Here is an 18,414-nt window from a genome sequence, read left to right on the forward strand (position 1 = left end):
AAGTAACAAGATTTTTGAATATAAGGAATCTTCTATCCTTTAAAATATAATTCTACAAGCTCAATACAAAGTTTATGCCGTCGCCGCCGAATCAACATCCACAGATCCTCCATTCTGTGACATTCATACCAAACGATATAAAAAAAATAAACCATTCATTGACTTTCTAACAAATATATTCAATGGCACACTATCATTGACGAGACAACTTTTTACTTTTTGTTCTTCTTTGTCGTCGCACTGTTGTAGAGAGCGGCTAATATGACTCCACTAGTCATACCAACAAGTCCACCAAATGCTGCACCATTTCCGGTATATGCAGCTACTCCTGCGCCACAGGCGGATCCTAAAAGAGATAATTGATCTACACGAACTTGATTTCTGCTATGACGTATTCGATAGCACCTGTCCCACACTCGATAGTCGTCTTGATTCTTCATTAAGGAATAAGTAAGAAGGGGCCCCACGACGAATCCTAAGGCAACTCCACCAGTACCCATTGTTGTCATTTTATCTTTTATATCGGGCCAGTTTCTAGTATCTTTATTGACTGCCCCTGCAATAGGTCCTACGATACAAGTTCCCATAATTCCAAACATCTGTGCAAACTTTGTAGATATGTGAATTCCAAGTTCTGTTCTCGTGTGTGGGATGTTCTCCATTTGTTTATCAGTCAGTTGTACACCACACATATTCTTAAACCATTCGGAACCCATATTGTCAAACTGTTCTCTGAAAAGCAAACAGAACGGAACACAATGTAATGACTCATTTTCGTTAAAGAATTTTTATTTATTTCAATATGACAACCAAAACTAATTCATATCGGAAAAATTATGGACTTGTGGCATGTGTGGACTTCAGTCAAGCAACAGAAAACGAGGTTTTTATCTTTGAATAAAAAAAAATAATTGATGTTGGTTAAAACGTTCGATGCAAAAGTTGACAAAATGATTGTATCTAATAACATTTTGATTTTATCCAAATGCGTAGAATTGTGGCAAATTTTGTTTGCAATTTGTTTTATTTATTTATACCCTTTTCAAGTTAATACTAGATTCCAGTAGGTTTTAGCAATTTCCGTAATAATTTATCATGCAATCAACATGCTTTTGTACAAATAACAGGTGCACGAATAAAGATTTTAAAAAACAGGTACAAAAATAATGTTTTGCTCTATTTACACTTTTACAAATAAAGTCTCCTGTTATTCCTCTTCCATATTGAACAAACGGTAATTTGAATAATCCTTTTGATGAAACAATTAATTTTGGGTTTCTCTTCGCGGTCCGCGTATAAACTTTGCATGTCAATTTCTTTAAACCAAAAAACAAAATAACAACAAAAAACCGAGACAACTACTTGGATTTAAACAACTAAACCTTTCAGTGCCGGATGTAAATTGCTAGATTAAAATAACAACAAAAAACCGAGACAACTACTTGGATTTAAACAACTAAACCTTTCAGTGCCGGATGTAAATTGCTAGATTAAAATAATAAATGTAAATGGAATTAAACGCAAAATGTATTTGTAGTCGATACGAAACAAGAGAATAGTACGTTAATTTTACTTCGTTTTTCGTCCTGCTTCTATAGCTCGTTGCGAATTTTCCGACAATGAACATATATTATATATAATATGTATTCTTTTGTCAGTACATAATCATCGAACCAAGATATGCATGTGTGTTCTACATGATTGCTCAAGGTCTGTGTATTGAGTTGTATAATATTAAATGCTATGCTAATAGTCAGGAATACTTTATTCACTTGCCAACTAATTGGTTCTTAATATATGCATGAAAAATCTTTCTAGTCTCATTGTGCATTTCTTTACTATTGCATATTTTTTTTGGCTGTGGCATATATAACGTATTTCCAGCGGGAAATATGAATTTCGGAACGAGTATACCTCAATTATTTACCAGCTGTTGTTTGCCTAGTAAGGACAGCGTTTTAACTTAAGCAGGACACACACGTGGACTAAAAAAGACTGCAGTGTTGTTAATTTTACTAGTGTTAGATAGCCTTCGTTGCACTTTTCCAAAACATATACAAACGTCCGTAATCCAAAATGGGATATATGATGCCTTAATATTCTTCACCTTCGGAATTCGTTATTTTAAAGCAACTTCTGTAAACATTAATTGAAAAGATATATGTATTATAACAAACTGAATATTTCAATGGCAATTTTATTTTCGATAAGTATAATCGATATGAATAGTGCATGAAATTCCTAATGTGTGACGGATAAGATACTTTTAAACATGTGAAATGTTAGTCTGTTTACTTTCAGTAGCTGGATATTTTTTAGAACCCTGGCACAGTGTCATATAAGTATATATTGCTATATATTATAAGACAAGAATATATCAGAAATGATCAGAAATATCTAATATAGCTTCCCCCCTCAAATTTAAATAAATACATCGTACCTTATAAAATAAAATCAATCGTCTTGTAACAGTGCAAAGGAAACTACCTGCGATATGCATTTGACCCATTTAAAAAAAGAGAGAAATATTATCTTGTTAAATTGATTAAGGTCACTCACCTGGTGAAGACTTAAATGAGGAGATCAACAAAAACTTTGTATTAAAACATTATTGCAATATTAATGGCACATGTGTCATATATACGCACCTTTATGTTTTACAGAGACTAAAAAAAAATAAAAATGATTACTTACCGTTACCGGTATTGGCCTCAATATTTTTTGCAGGTATATAAAAAAAAGTTTTAAATTTGTTCTATATTTTGACTAGATGTTATAGTTTCCTCCCTTGTAAAATATAGATAAACCTACAATGTGTGATTATTATCCGCACCTGAAGTTAAAACTGCTAAAATTACATGATAGCACAGCAAAATAAAACAAGTTTAAACCCAAAATCGTCACACTCTGTACCTCTATATCTTTTCTAACAAATAAGCTAATCTGATGCTTACATCAAAACGTTGAAAATCAGTATATTCTCAATTGCAATTAAATCAAGCATGCGCTTTTTAAGATTTAAAAGATTTTATGAATATATACACTCGTACACATATGTTTACATCAACTATATGTATCTACTGCACCAAGCGAAATCGTTTTTCTGTGTTTGAAAGAAATTGGAATTAACCACAAAATACACATTTCTTGGCTGACTTACATTTTAATCACCAATATTCAATCAACTAATCAATCAATTTAGTCAGTCAATCCGTCAACTAATCAATCATTAAACGAACATACGCGAGATGTAGGGACAAATAACTTTGCTTTAGAATTTGAAATCTTCTCCTCATTTTTGCCATATTTCATACAGATGACTATTGGTGGTGTTTTTTTTACATGATATAGGAGGAAAATCGGAGAAGCAATGGCATTGGTGTATGAAAACATGACATACATACAAGAATAGAAATACGACTATTTATTGGATCCATTCAAAGGGCCCGTTTCCGAGCATATAGTATTAATTATACAGAAATACACAACCATCGCATTTTGAATCCGAGAAAAAATGAATATGAAATAGTCGGTGCCTTTCATTGTTAACTATGTGGTATGAGTTTGGCTAATTGATAAAGGCTGTAGAGTGACCTATAGAGCTTAGGTCTTCAGCGAATAGTTGTCTCAATGGCAAGCATACCACAACTTTTTTTTTTTGTATAGATCAAAATCTAGTCGTGCAATTATTTTTTTACAATACTGAGTCTTCAGCTTAAATACATCTCGTTTAAAAAGGCCATTGACATATATAAGCTTTACACAAAATGTACTTTGTTTCAATCGCTATGCAAATAATAGTTAAAAAGACGTTTTTGCAATGTTCTTATATTTTGCAAGGTTCCTTTTGAATACATTATTACTATGACACCCGATTAATTGACCCTATATATATATATATTTATTTTAACTGTGCGTATTGCTACAACAGTGTTTGATTTTTCTACATTGGCTAGATGTTTGGAGGGTTGAGATTTAATAAAAACACGTTAAACCACCGCCGCAGTTTTGAGCCTGTCACAAGTGTAGAGCCTCTGGCCTTTGTTAGTCTTGTATGATTTTTAGTTTTAGTTTATATATATTTTGGAGTTTAGTATGACGTCCTTTATCATTGAACAAGTACATTTTTTTGTTTGGATGTTAGCTGAAGCATGCCTCAGGATGCGGATTTTCTCGCTGTATGTAAGACCCATTGGTGGCCTTCGGCTGTTTCTGCTCTTTGGTCGATTGGCTGTCTCTTTGACTCATTCCCCATTTCCATTCTCTATTTTATATATACAAATTATATGAATATTGTTATGTACATACTAGTATATATATATATGAATATTTATTGACAACAGCTAAATGTTTAAATTGTAATAAATGTCTGCCTAGCTACATGTATAATTTTAAACATTTATTCATCTCTTTGTATTGTTATAAAATAAAAAAAGAAGATGTGGTATGATTGCCAATGAGACAAATATCCACAAAAGACCAAAATGACACAAACATGAACCATTATAGGTCACCGTACGGCCTTCAACAATGAGCAAAGCCCACACCGCATATAGTCAGCTATAAAAGACCCCGATAAGACAATGTAAAACAATTCAAACGAGAAAACTAACGGCCTTATTTATGTAAAAAAATGAACGAAAAACAAATATGTAACACATAAACAAACGACAACCACTGAATTACAGGCTGCTGACTTGGGACAGGCACATACATAAATAATGTGGCGGGGTTAAACATGTTAGCGGGATCCCAACCCTCCCCCTAACCTGGGACAGTGGTATAACAGTACAACATAAGAACGAACTATAAAAATCAGTTGAAAAGGCTTAACTCATCAGATAGACAAAAAATAAAAGTGGACACTGTCCAAGGCTAGGATAGGGTTGGGTCCCGCTAACATGTTTAACCCCGCCATATTATGTATGTATGCGCCTTTCTCGAGTCAGGAGCCTGTAGTTCAGTGGTTGTCGTTTGTTTTTCGTTCTTTTTTTTTTTGTTTTTTACATAAATCAGTTGTAAATACGGCCGTTAGTTTTCACGTTTGAATTGTTTTACATTGTCATTTCGGGGCCTTTTATCGCCGACTATGCGGTATGAGCTTAACTCATTGTTGAAGGCCGTACACGGTGATCTATAGTAGTTAATTTTGTGTCATTTGGTCTTTTGTGGAGAGTTGTCTCATTTGGCAATCATACCACATCTTCTTTCTTTAAATTTTGTTTCTTACCGTATAAATCTCGTAGAAATATTTTTTGAGTTTTGTGAAACGGAATTATATATTGCATTCATGGTAGCCATTTTCGTTTGTTCGTCCGTACTTTTTATCCACATCTATTCCTCCTTACTTCATTGAAATTATAGAAAAAAGGCCATAAGGGTGTTTAGGGGGTTGGTAATTGTAGTTCTCCTGATGTGGGATTTTTTCTCGCTTACAAAACAAACTTTGTGGCATTAGGCTGTTTTGTGCTCTTAGATCAAGTTGTTTTCTTTTTGACGCATTCCCTGTTTCCAGTTTTCTCCATCTTCTCAATCTTATGGGAAAGGCACTGAATTAATATTGGAAACAAAAAGAATGATTATCAATAAAATATTCAAATGCACCAATTAGAGCGCATGATATTCCCTTACTGTTATTAAAAAGAACAATTATTGCAAGACGAAAATGAAATAAGATGGCTCTGTAGTTTGGTCATGTATATATGAGGACATCCTGAGCTAAATCACGTAGGAATGGCAAATTAAATTTGTAGATACAAAAAAACTACCATATAGTACCGGAAAAAAGATGCATCGATTACTGGATATCTGGGGGGGGGGGGGGGGGGAAAGACTGCTATAGGTATAGGGAGAGGGTTGAGATCTCATAAACATGTTTAACCCCGCCGCATTTTTGCGCCTGTCCCAAGTCAGGAGCCTCTGGTCTTTGTTAGTCTTGTATTATTTTAAATTTAGTTTCTTGTGTACAATTTGGAAATTAATATGGCGTTCATTATCACTGAACTGATATATATTTGTTTAGGGGCCAGCTGAAGGACACCTCCGGGTGCGTGAATTTCTCGTTACATTGAAGACCTATTGGTGACCTTCTGCTGTTGTTTTTTCTATGGTCGGGTTATTGTCTCTTTGATACATTCCCCATTTCCATTCTCAATTTTATGCTTTATGGTTCTTACGTAATACGGGTAGATATTTCTTCCTTATATTCAATTATCATCTCTTTACATACACAATATCGTAATTTTCGATGTGCACGGACACTTATGTAAGTCAAATAGCATTTTACAATTTTTATCAACTTCAGCTAGAACCTATATCCAGCGTTGCTGTCATACGGTGTGTTAGAAAGTACTAAATCAGAACAACATCAAAACTTCTAATTACACAGACTCATAAAATAAACAATAGTGTGTCTTTCTATGTTGTGATGTTATACTATTGTTTCAGAAAAGGGAGAAGGTTTGGTACCATTAAAACGTTTAATCCCGCTGCAATTGTTTGCACCTGTCCTAAGTCAGGAATCTGATGTTCAGTGGTTGTCGTTTGTTTATTTGGTTCTAAAGTGTTTTTCGTTTCTCGTTTTTATATAGATTAGACCGTTGGTTTCCCTTTGGAATTTTAACGCTAGTAATTTTTGGGGCCTTTCATAGCTTGCTGTTCGGTGTGAGCCAATGCTCCGTGTTGTATATAGGCCGCACTTTGACCTATAATGCTTTACTTTTATAAAATGTTACTTGTCTCATTGGCACTCATATCAAATCTTCCTATATAATAAGGTATGAATTGAGAGTAGTTGACTTTAATGATTGACCTTTTATTGGCCTCTTATATCGAATTTCCAATGCCTTCAACATGATTGACACAACTCAGCATCCGTTATTGAAATTATATAGTAACAAAATATCAGAATAAATATATAATACATGTAACAAAATGTTAAAACATTGCACAAGAAAAACGCTCACACAAAATTGTTAAGGTGGCTTCGACGAAACTGTTGATTTTTCTTTTCCTAAATGGTCACTATTTTTTATCATGGATTTGGACTTCTTGCGAGCAAACCCATCATAAATGGTCGTGTCAATTATGTCTGTTCTTTCCATGGCTTTTTCAACCCATGTCCTATCACCCGCAGTAAGAGATGACCTCGAAGTCCATTTGTACGGATTTATACAATACGCCCCATTTAACATCCTATGTGTTACCTCATCGGGCTTATATGAAGACGGACCAAACTGGTCATCGGGCATATCTAAACTGATGTTCGATTGGGGTCGTCCTTCGGATGTTTCAGATTTTCCTGTTTGAGATGCTTTGGCAAGCATTATATTTCCTTTCGTATTCGTTCGTCCGTTTAGCGTTTCTACATCGTGTCGGGCAACGATTAAATCGATATCTTTTTGCCATGCTCCGTTCCGAATGACGTCCTCTTCAGAACTTACATCTACGGGTTTTTGTTGAAGATCTTCCAAGTAAGTTTTACTAAAATCTATTGAATATTTTTCTGACAAATGTTCAATTTCTATGATATCTTCTTTTGATTTTTTTGACTTATCATCATTTTCTTTCTCAGATTTTCTTTTTTGTGTCGAATGGTGACTCGTCCGATGTTCTTCCAAGCCTCTATCGCTTATTTCATGTGAACTAACTTTCAGAACCTCACACGATTCACCGTCTGACTTGCATCTCTTTTTATCATCTAAATTTAATTGTTTTAAAGATCCATAAATAGGTTTCTTAGCCAAATTAGATTCGCTGTTCACTGTTCTTGACTCTGATGGACTAATCACTGTCTGTGAACGACGGAAGTCCATATATCTCCTCTCTGCATAACTACTTCGTCCGAAGAATCCTCCGCCATAGTGAACTACATTTTTTGCTGCCTTTAGGTAGCTTAATTTTGTTAAAGATGAAGTCACTTCTGGAAATTTATCGACAGATTTTAGTAAAGGTCGGTCTTTTGGAAAACTGTTCCTTTTGTCTAACTTTTGTTTTATCCTCAGCTGTTCATACAAATTGGTCCCTATTCGTAATGCGGAAGAATATTCCCTTTTCACGTTGCTTGTTTCATCTGAAACGGGCGACGCAAAAGCCTCTTTGACTCTCTGTTTGAGTCTGGGAAAGCTAATTCGTTTTTGAAGTTTTCCTTTGTGTTCGTCTTCGGCATTATTGTTTTCATTCAAATCAGCATCACTTAAAGATTCATTATTATCTTGTCCTTTTAAATTTCTTTGAACACCACGATTTCTATTTTGAAACGACCACAATGTTTGTCTTCGTTTGAGGTCATGATCACGTGGGTTGTCGATCGTCTGCTTGAATACCTGCGTGTGAGACCTAGTGAAATCTTCTCTGTTAATAATTGGAAGAATGTGTGGTGTTTTCACAGATTCCATAAGCTCATTTGCATTATCTGATAATTAGATGTATTAAGTAATTTACTCCTCAGGTAAACAGCTTATTTAAATAATCTGCTAATCATGTGTCGACGAAATCATACCTCAGGTATACAAACTGACTGAAGAAAAAGAAAAAAGAAAATGGTGAAGTTTTGAATTTTAGAAGCTAATTATATTTGTTATATCTTCATTCATTCTGTATTGAAATGCTTTACATTTGTCATTTCTGTTTTACAGGTTGCTATGTGGAATAGGTTTTGCTCATTGTTGGAGGCCGTATTGTGACCTATATTTAGTTAAGTTCTACGTAATTCGGTCATTGGTTGGAGGTTTTCTCTTTGGCAATCAACCACAACATCTGTCTGCTTTTCTCTTTCAGTATTTTTGTGGTTTTACTTTTTTCTTTTAAAAGAAATTGAGTTTAATTCCTGTTTCTTTGTTTATCTATTTGTTAGTCGGTATCGTAGAAATATTTCGAAGTCCAGCAAATATATTTTTGATTTTTCGTATTAGCAATGCATTGTTTTCTAACTCTGAAGATCACTTCATCGCTTTGTAAATAAAAGTGTATGCCACAAAAAAAAATATTTGTTTGCTCACATAGCAAACAGCAAATGACCAGATTCTACACTGAAATTAGCCCACAAAAGAATAATCGTGAATGATACATCATCAATCATCAATCATCAATGGAGATATTATTTGAGCCGTCAATGATAGATATTTTGAAATAACGAATCACTAGTAAGCATTTGGCATGGTTTATAAGCATGATTGTAAGCGCTCTTAAAAGCCGTCCCATAAATTGGAACAGTGATGTAACGGCACGATTTATATGAGTAACGAGTAAGTCCCCATCTAAAAAAAAACCACAAAAAAACTCTCGATTTGTGCATTTGCAGTTTGGTACTGCTGCTACAGCTAAGTGCACCAATCATTGAGTAATGTCTCGATAGTTTTCTGGCATTTAACCTTCAATTCAGTACATAACCTAAAAAACGATCTATTGTTTACCACAAACTGGATGAACATGCAACATCAAACGTTAAATCGGAATAATATTGAAAAGTGAAATTAAGTGTTTTGAAAATACATTAAGTCATGATGGCATATGTCCTCTGGATATGCATATAGAAAATGCTATATAGTCCGTCACAGTATTACTAAAGTTGTTGCATGACGTCCTTCAATCTTATTTAAAGGATTACAAGTAAATGACAAAACAAACACTACTTTTAGGATATTGTTATAGTTTGACGGTACTTGAATTAGAATATGCATTTGAACCCTAGCTCCATTTGTTATACAAATACTTGATAAATATAAGCAGTTGGAAATCATAGATTGTAATTACTTTTTCACTTAGTACATATATACTAACTTACTTACTACATTAGTAAATGTTTAAAAAATAAATATAAAACTGTATTAATCCTTTGAAATAATATATTAAATGGTGTTTGATTAAAATGATATTTTAATATCGATATCTATATGTGACAACTGCTAGCCTATGTATACAAAAAAAAAATCACAACTGTCTAGTAAATAAACTCATCATAGAAACCAGGACTAAATTTAGTATATACGCCAGACGCGCGTTTCGTCTACAAAACACTCATTAGTGACGCTCGAATCCAAAAAAAGTTAAAAAGGCCAAATAAAGTACGAAGTTAAAGTAAATTAATGCGATTAGTTTTCAAAATTCTCTACTTTCGACTGTTATTTTCAAGCTGGTCTTGTCCTGTGGTTGTGTTATAGGTCCGACGGCGGAGAAAGCAGTGGCGGATCTAGACATTTTCATAAGTGGGGGCCCACTGACTGCATATAAGAGGGGCCCGCTCCCGTCACGCTTCAGTGATTCCCTATATAACCAACAAAATTATTTTCGCAAAAGAGGGGGTTCAGGCCCCATCCGCGGCCTCCCCCCATAAATCCGCCTTTGGAGAGAAGGGCCACTTGTAAATTTGTGAAGAATTAAGAAAATGTCGACTCTTAATGAGCACCTAGGTTGAACCGTTCATTCCTGGTTTACTGTAAGTTAAAAAGCAAATAGCGTATATTTTCTCTATATATAAAGCCTCAAATGTAGCGTATATTCTCTCTCTCTCTCTCTCTCTCTATATATATATATATATGACTAGTTTTACAAATATAAAACAAATTACATGGAAATAAAATGATTTATATGACTTTGACAAAATAGAATTTTGAACATTTAGAAAGTATAATAAACAGTTATAAAAAGATAGTATTGAATATGGCCAACATCACATACACAGACTGTGGGTCTTTCATTGATTGTTAAGTATCCTTTTGGCCACGGTTTAGAACGATTTCTGTTATTCCAGAACGGTTTGGATTGAGGTTACAGTAAAGAGAGTATACGAAAAAGAAATGAATACAGATTAGAAGAGAAAAACTCCATTAGTATAGACAATAATTGGGTGTAAAGTATAAAGAAAAACTGGAAACTGGACTGAAAAAATAGATAATACAAAACTTGTTTAACAAATGAATGATGTACATATACAAAAAAAAGAAATAATCACGTTACAGAAAAAAATATAGTAAAATCATGTTCATAGAATTAATTAATTAAGTATTATTTAAAAAGATAAAGAAAAATGCCATAAAAATTAGAGAATACATACACTCTTATATTGCGCTGTATAGTTAAAACCGTTTCCTTATTATTCATATGTATAAACTGACTGCGCTTTGAGAGAAGTGAGATTACATTGAAGCCCTGATGTAAGAAAGATTAATAAATTTAAAAAATATCGTGAATACAAAACACAAGCTTACCATTAATTTGTATAAATTTATTCCGGAATAATGATATAACATTATATATGTATGAAATATTGCAGTAATCTACATTTGTGTATGTTTAAAACCATATGAAAATTTAAATTAACTTATAACCATATATGAGAATTTAAAGGGACAGTCTTATTTTGGAAGTCCTTGTTCAGTCACAATATCTGATAGATTGCAAATCAATCATGCACTGACAAGTCACCTTTAACCCTAAGGCAAAGGGTTTGTTTTTCTGTGGTTCTGTTTTAAAGCATGATTTTGCACTAGTTATTGTGGGGCCCTTTATAGCTTGATGTACGGTGTGAGCCAAGGCTTCGTGTTGAAGACCTAATGGTTTACTTTTACAAATTGTGACTCGGGTGGAGTGTTGTCTCATTGGTACTCATACCACATCTTCTTATATCTATTTATGGCTTGCCTTTATTTACAGCGGGATTCGTTATGCGAAAAAATAATGGTAAAAATAAAGAAACCTAAATGTTTTTTTTTTATCCCAAGATATGTTTTAGAGGATCGAATTTGTGACTCGTCGTAAGATTTCTTATAAAACACGATGAAGATCAGCTAAAATTTAGATATACAAGTTAAATAGATATAGGACGATGTGGTGTGAGTGCCAATGAGACAACTCTCCATCCAAATAACAATTTATAAAAGTAAACCATTATAGGTCAATGTACGGCCTTCGACACGGAGCCTTGGCTCACATCGAACAACAAGCTATAAAGGGCCCCAACATTACTAGTGTGTTAAATGCATGTCTTGCAGTGTCAAATGAAAAAAATCGTACAATTGTCATGAAATGAATCAAGCTAGTTAATGTTTTCTCGATTCCTTTAAATGTGCAATCAGGTAGAAAATGTATGTTACAGAAAATAATTTTGCAATGCTACATTTGCTTACGTAACTCTACACATTCATACTGATTGACTGATTGCTTTTTCTTTACGTCCAATGGCAAATAGTCCAGGCAGTGAATATAATATATTACTGCGAAAAGGAGGGGAAACAAAGAGAATGTAGTTTTGTTTTGTTATCATATTGTATGTTTTAAATAAAAATTCATCTCAGCTATATATATGCACTTGATTTTTTGTAAATGGATATGGTGAAAACTCGAACATTTAAATTACATGCATGCGGGGGACCTTCGTGTTTTTCTTATTAGTTTAAAATGCCTTGTTTTTCCCTTATTTGTGTAAAAGGTGAAATGGTTGGACGTTAACATTTTTTTTATTGGCCTATATTGTTAACGCAGTGTGGTATTATTGGTTTAACAATAATGATATATATCTAGTTCCGACAATTGAATTGCCTATCTTTTGAATTTACATAAAAGTTGTTTCGGTCTTTACATTTATTTGTAATTTTTATTTAAATGATCATGTTTCAAATTATAATTGAAATGTGTCAAGCATGTGTTCACTTAATATATTCTTTATTCATATTTATATACAAGTTCGTTCTACTCAACTCCATAATGGGGGGTTCACAGCAAACTCTGTACCTGGTTTATTTAAAAGTACATACAACTCGATAGGGGGCCAAATCTATAATAACTTTGAATAATGTAAACTGTAGACTTTGTGATTTAACTGATAGATTAGCACAAATATATAGATACATCGAAATACATATTATGTCAAACCAAAACCATGGAAGATTGTGAACAATATAAAATGAGCCAGGACCAGCAAAAATGGGCCAGCTATATAAAAATGGACCAGCAATAGAAAAATGGTCCAGCATAGAAAAATGTATCTCCTATGTCTGCTTTTATTATTAAGATCTTAGCGTTGAAGCAAGGATTGACGTAGCCTTGTATCCCGGCCCGATATCTAGCTGCGCGTCGTATATTGACAAGATAAGCCATGACCCCAGGCTAGAACAGACGAATCAAAAATCATGTTCGTCCATCCCAATGCAGAAGAAGGACAAGAGAAAATGGAACAAGTTCACAAAGGAGAATGCGAATACAATATTGAACCTGACATGGTATGACGGGATGTGTACAGTAATATGCTACAAACTTGTCCCTTCATTGAAAAACATCACAAAAACATCAAATATGATAGAAAAACATGACAAACATCACGACGGGTGCCACATGAGGAGCAGGATCTGCTTACCCTTCCGGGGCACCTGAGATCACCCCTAGTTTGTGGTGGGGTTCTTGTTGTTTATTCTTAAGTTTTATATGTTGTGTCATGTGTACTATTGTTTGTCTGTTTGTCCTTTTCATTTTTAGCCATTGCGTTGTCAGTTTATTTTCGATTATATTAGTTTGACTCTCCCCCTGGTATCTTTCGTCCCTCTTTTACGTTATGTACAGACTGAAGGGGATGTTTGAATGATATACGAAAAAAATTCAAAGAACTTCAAATTTATGTATTTTTAAATCGATTATTAGTAAACCTAAATAACGGTTTGTAAAGGCCTAGTTAGGATTTACAGAAAATATAATAATAAACCATTACTACAGAAACATGGGAAAAAAATAAAGAATTTATAAGGGGATGAATGTCTGAAAAATTTAGAGTGCCAAATAAACAGTATATGGACACCTTTTCTTTGCAACAGACCACATACGAACCCCCAAAGATCGGTTACAAGGTTTCTTAACGTAGAGAGCGTGGCATTCTCTACACGAGGCATCGCATTTAACATTCCCATTGTATACTTATAATCCCGCAGTCAAACGGACGCCCCACTTTGGAAAATGTTTTATTAAGACGAGGAAGACCCAAGTTACATATTTCTATACCCCACATTCGCCCTAGGGGAGCAGGCAGACGACACTGCGACACCACCAAATGTCCACAGTATAAAATTGAGAAAGGAAATGGTGAATGTGTCAAAGCGACAACAACCCGACCATAGAGCAGACAACAGCCGAAGGTATACATTGGAAGTAAAGTGTTCGGAAAAAAGTTCAAATGTTTCAGATACTTCATGATGTTACAAAATAACAAGGACTATATATATATATTGCCTCATTACTTATTGCATACTCGGGCAAATAATTTCATTTCTACAAATAATTAGCCAAACGAGGAGTGAAAAATTACCATAAAATTAATATGTTTAAGGAAATTATATGTTAATATGACGAATGCCAATTTCATTAAGGGCTTTTTAATACGTAATTATAACGTCCAGTGGCAAATATAAAATAAAATTGAGAAAGGAAATGGGGAACGTGTCAAAGCGAAAACAACCCGACCATAGAGTAGACAACAGCCGAAGGCCACAAATGGGTCTTCAATGTAGCGAGAAACTCTCGCACCCGTAGGCGTCCTTCAGCTGGAATTTAAAAAAAATATGTATACTAGTACAGTGATAATGGACGTCATACTAAACTCCGAATTATTCACAAGAAACTAAAATTAAAAATCAGACAAGACTAACAAAGGCCAAAGGCTCCTGACTTGTGACAGGCGCTAAATTGCGGCGGGGTTAAACATGTTTATGAGATCTCAACCCTCCCCCTATACATCTATAGCCTCGATTGATAACATGTAAATGAGATATGTACTAGACGGACAAGCTATATGATTGTCTCACACAATAGTTCACAATGGAACAGTTTACAGGAAGGAATGCAACCCTACTCATTCCGTTATTTCAATTTCGAGCCGACCAGTGTACTCTTAAAACTCCTAAATGCTTGGCGGAGAAGTAGTACATACAAAAATCTTTGGTTGTGCCGAGTAGTGAATCAAACAAACGGCCCCATTCACTTAAGATGAGTAAATCACCGTGAGACCATGCAGAATTTATGTTAATTTGAAAACTCAGCAAGAAACTGGTATTCAACAATAAAACTAAATTAATAATTAAAAGAGATGCAAGCCATGCACTAAAGTAACAACACCACAACAAAAGACATGCACACAATGTTAATCTAGTTTACTTAGATATGCACAATATTCTTCTATATAAAATAAAATCTTGTCTTCTTTCGAAAGGCTAAAATTCGAAATTTTCCCTCCATATTTATTTACTAATACATACCTTTTAGTTCATGTATTTCCAAATCCGAGTATAAGAATCTATAATCACAACTCATAAATGTTCAATTTTTGTTTAAAGCTAGATTTTTTCCACAAATAAAAAATCCAAACTCTAAATTAAAGCAAACTATATCGATTATTAGATTGAATTCAAATGTTTCGTGTTGTGATTCTGTGAAGATCTGATGAATTATTCAGGGCAGCATATTGTGAAGATTTTACGCCTTGAATCACCCTTCGATTTAAATATACTATAAGATCTTTGTGCATTTAGATACAAACTTGTCAACACATTCAAACTTGGCTATTGTCAATCAGATTTATACTCAGCGGTTGGATTAACACGCCATTTCTTTCTAGTAAATTTGATTAAACTTCATAAAAAATTCTGAAAAAAAATAAAATAAATAAAAACATATGCACTAGGGTTATTCCTAGAGAAACAAATTATAGTTTTTTTTCTTTTGTTTGTGTTAAATTTATGACAATTGTTTGGTTCATTGATTGGTCTTTGCTTAATTATGCGTGAAAAATATAAAACTTCAAAACGTTTTATACACAATGGCTGTTAGATCCCGAAAGGTCGTTAACACAGAAAGAAGAAAGGGGCATTTTCAGATTATTGAAAGCAAAGCTCGGACACACGATGATTCCATCTGTATTAGATCAGAATGCATATAACAGAAAATTACAATAATATTCTTATTAAAATCACGTCTCTACAAACTATATACTAGTAATTGATTCGTATATTAAAGGTGGTGTATTAGTTTTTATGTTGTTGAGTATAGTTAGGGAACTGTATACCTAATTACATTTAAAACCTTTTGAATGTAAGTTAATGAATCATTCATTCGCATTTGTCCTTTTGTTATATTCTAATATCTAATTCAGGAATGCAATTTCTGTAGTATATTTAACAGAAATTTGCATGTTTATGTCCATATAAATTAATACTAAAAAATATTTATTACGTAAATGTTTCAACTTGCTTGGTTTTGTCTTTATAAACGGTAGATATACACCTTGGAAATTGTGTTGATTCACTGTCCGGTATGAGGTTCTTCTTAAACTTTCTAAATAGAGTTCACCAGTGGTTTTTGTCGAAGATTTTTATATGTCTTTTTTAGTTATTTCGTTCATCTAATTGATATCCAAAAGAGACGATCTGTAAACTCCGACATCAAAACTCCAATTCCTCAAGTAAAAAGAACATAGACATAAAATTTATGAAAGATTTTTTGTTGACTTGATAAATAACACGTTTGGCACTTATAAGTGCAGTTTTGCAAAATGCAGTACTCAGGTTAATATCTTCATTTTTCATCAAAACTTTATGTAGTCCCGCGCTCGATAGGAGTAAGAGCAAATATTGCTTAGAGTCCGAATAAAGTGTTCGGATAGGTGTCATGTCTTTTTGAAGACTACTACCATAGGCGAAGCAGCTTGGGACGAGTGTTCCATCTCTTTCGAAGTAAAAAAAAAACACCTTTGTTTATGGACCCCTTTCTCGGCCACAAAAAATGTGAAAATGAAATCTGAAAATGAAATCTAAAAATGATAGAAGACACTGACAATTTAATTAAAATATCGAGCAATCGTAACTTCTTCCTTTGTGTAAAACGAAATCACAGTAATATATATGCAAAAAAATACAATAGAGAAACTTAAAACATTCTGATTTTCACTTTAGTAATTTTAAAAGAAAAACAACGACATCAGCTGCACTTCAGGCTCTTGGATTAGCAGGCACATCAAAAATATGACAGGGTAAAACTTGATTTCTGTTAGCACTCAAACCGTCCCTGTTACAAGGTGTAATGTCATTTATTATTTTATGTAAATTGTAAAAAGAATCAAATAAAAAAGTAAAATCACAAAAATACTGAACTTAGAGAAAAATCAATTCGGAAAGTCCACAATCACATGGCAATATCAAATAACAAAACGCATCAAAAACGTATGGACAAGAACTGTCATATAACTGACTTGGTACAGGCATTTTCAAATGTAGAAAATGGTGGATTAAACCTGGTTTTATAGCGCTAACCCTCTCACTTTTATGACGTTCTCATCAAATTCCGTTATATTTACCTTGATGCGTTAACTAAACAGACACAATAAATAAAATAGTCAAAATATGGGTACATGCATCAGTCATCATCGTATAACAATTATAAAATTATACAAGGGTAAATTTATTCGAAAATACATTCCGTGCATTGTGAACTATCAAACAGATTGACTGTTTATGCTACCTACAGTATCTGTTGTACAGTTTGGCTTTGTTGTTTCTTCATTCTATAAACCCATGCCACATAATACCGGTACATAGTATAAAGATTGCAGCCTTTCTTGATAATAAATTATCCGTTAACTAGCATTTCTAAAGTTGTGCTTTTAATTTTTAAATGAACTTATGTTTTTTTTTCAAACTATCAATGCTATAGTCTATATATTTTACAATTTCAATGCGAGCTCCCCTTTTAACAGGATGATCTACAACAAAATACTGCTCAAATTCTGAAATCATAATCAAATATATACTGAATCAGAAAGATATTTCATCATGCCTACAGCTTTACACAATGTCTTTAACCACATATGACAAAGACATTTTAAGTTCATCTCCTTGTGTTATTGTTCTGGTTACGAACAGGCGCGGATCTGCATGAGATATGATAGATGTAGATGGGCGTATGAAAAAAAGAATTATAGGATTTAGTTTTGCGCCCGTCTAAATCCGAATTTTTTAGAAGTTAAGATTGAATATGTCCCTGTTATCTAAGATTGATCACAAGATTTAATGGCACAGTATACTAATGATTCAGTGGATCAATAGGCCACATACATCCATAATGGACATTGTAACTTGTGATGACATAGTAAAGGTGTTAAACTTGGCGATGGTGGCTTAGTTACATTGCATGCTTGGTGATGGTAGCATAGTTAAGTTTCATACTTGATAATAGTGACATATGTTGCATACTTGATGGTGGTAACATATATATACATTTCATAATTGATGATGATTAAATTACGAGCGGAAATGGGGAATATGTCAAAGAGACAACAACCCGACCGCAGAGCATACAACAGCCAAATGATACAAATGGGTCTTAAATGCAGCAAGAAACTCCCGCACCCGAAGGCGTGCTCCAGCTGACCCCTAAACAAAA

General features: G+C 33.7%; 2 protein-coding genes across 3 annotated transcripts; both read right to left on the reverse strand.

The window, feature by feature from the left end:
• LOC134701899 (uncharacterized) lies at positions 1 to 2,496 on the reverse strand. Its single transcript, XM_063563007.1, has 2 exons — positions 2,488 to 2,496; positions 1 to 732 (listed from the first exon to the last, which is right to left on the reverse strand). Exon 2 carries the CDS (start codon positions 714 to 716, stop codon positions 213 to 215), a length of 504 nt encoding a protein of 167 aa, XP_063419077.1. The 5' UTR covers positions 717 to 732; positions 2,488 to 2,496; the 3' UTR covers positions 1 to 212.
• A 4,407-nt stretch (positions 2,497 to 6,903) lies between these two features.
• Positions 6,904 to 15,559, reverse strand: LOC134701919 (uncharacterized). 2 transcript variants are annotated; one of them, XM_063563027.1, is made up of 2 exons: positions 15,237 to 15,559; positions 6,904 to 8,518 (listed from the first exon to the last, which is right to left on the reverse strand). In XM_063563027.1, exon 2 carries the CDS (start codon positions 8,394 to 8,396, stop codon positions 6,975 to 6,977), a length of 1,422 nt encoding a protein of 473 aa, XP_063419097.1. In that variant the 5' UTR covers positions 8,397 to 8,518; positions 15,237 to 15,559; the 3' UTR covers positions 6,904 to 6,974. The 2 variants fall into 2 exon arrangements, with proteins under 2 accessions (XP_063419097.1, XP_063419098.1); XM_063563028.1 differs by lacking the exon at positions 15,237 to 15,559 and adding an exon at positions 11,208 to 11,320.
• Positions 15,560 to 18,414: the final 2,855 nt, after the last annotated feature.

Source organism: Mytilus trossulus, unplaced genomic scaffold (assembly GCF_036588685.1).
Source record: "Mytilus trossulus isolate FHL-02 unplaced genomic scaffold, PNRI_Mtr1.1.1.hap1 h1tg000373l__unscaffolded, whole genome shotgun sequence".
Lineage (NCBI taxonomy): Eukaryota > Metazoa > Mollusca > Bivalvia > Mytilida > Mytilidae > Mytilus > Mytilus trossulus.

What these genes read in the sequence shown, in the direction of transcription:
- LOC134701899 (XM_063563007.1), bottom strand. Translation starts at nt 716, where the DNA reads ATGGGTTCCGAATGGTTTAAGAATATGTGTGGTGTACAACTGACTGAT.
- LOC134701919 (XM_063563027.1), bottom strand. Translation starts at nt 8,396, where the DNA reads ATGGAATCTGTGAAAACACCACACATTCTTCCAATTATTAACAGAGAA.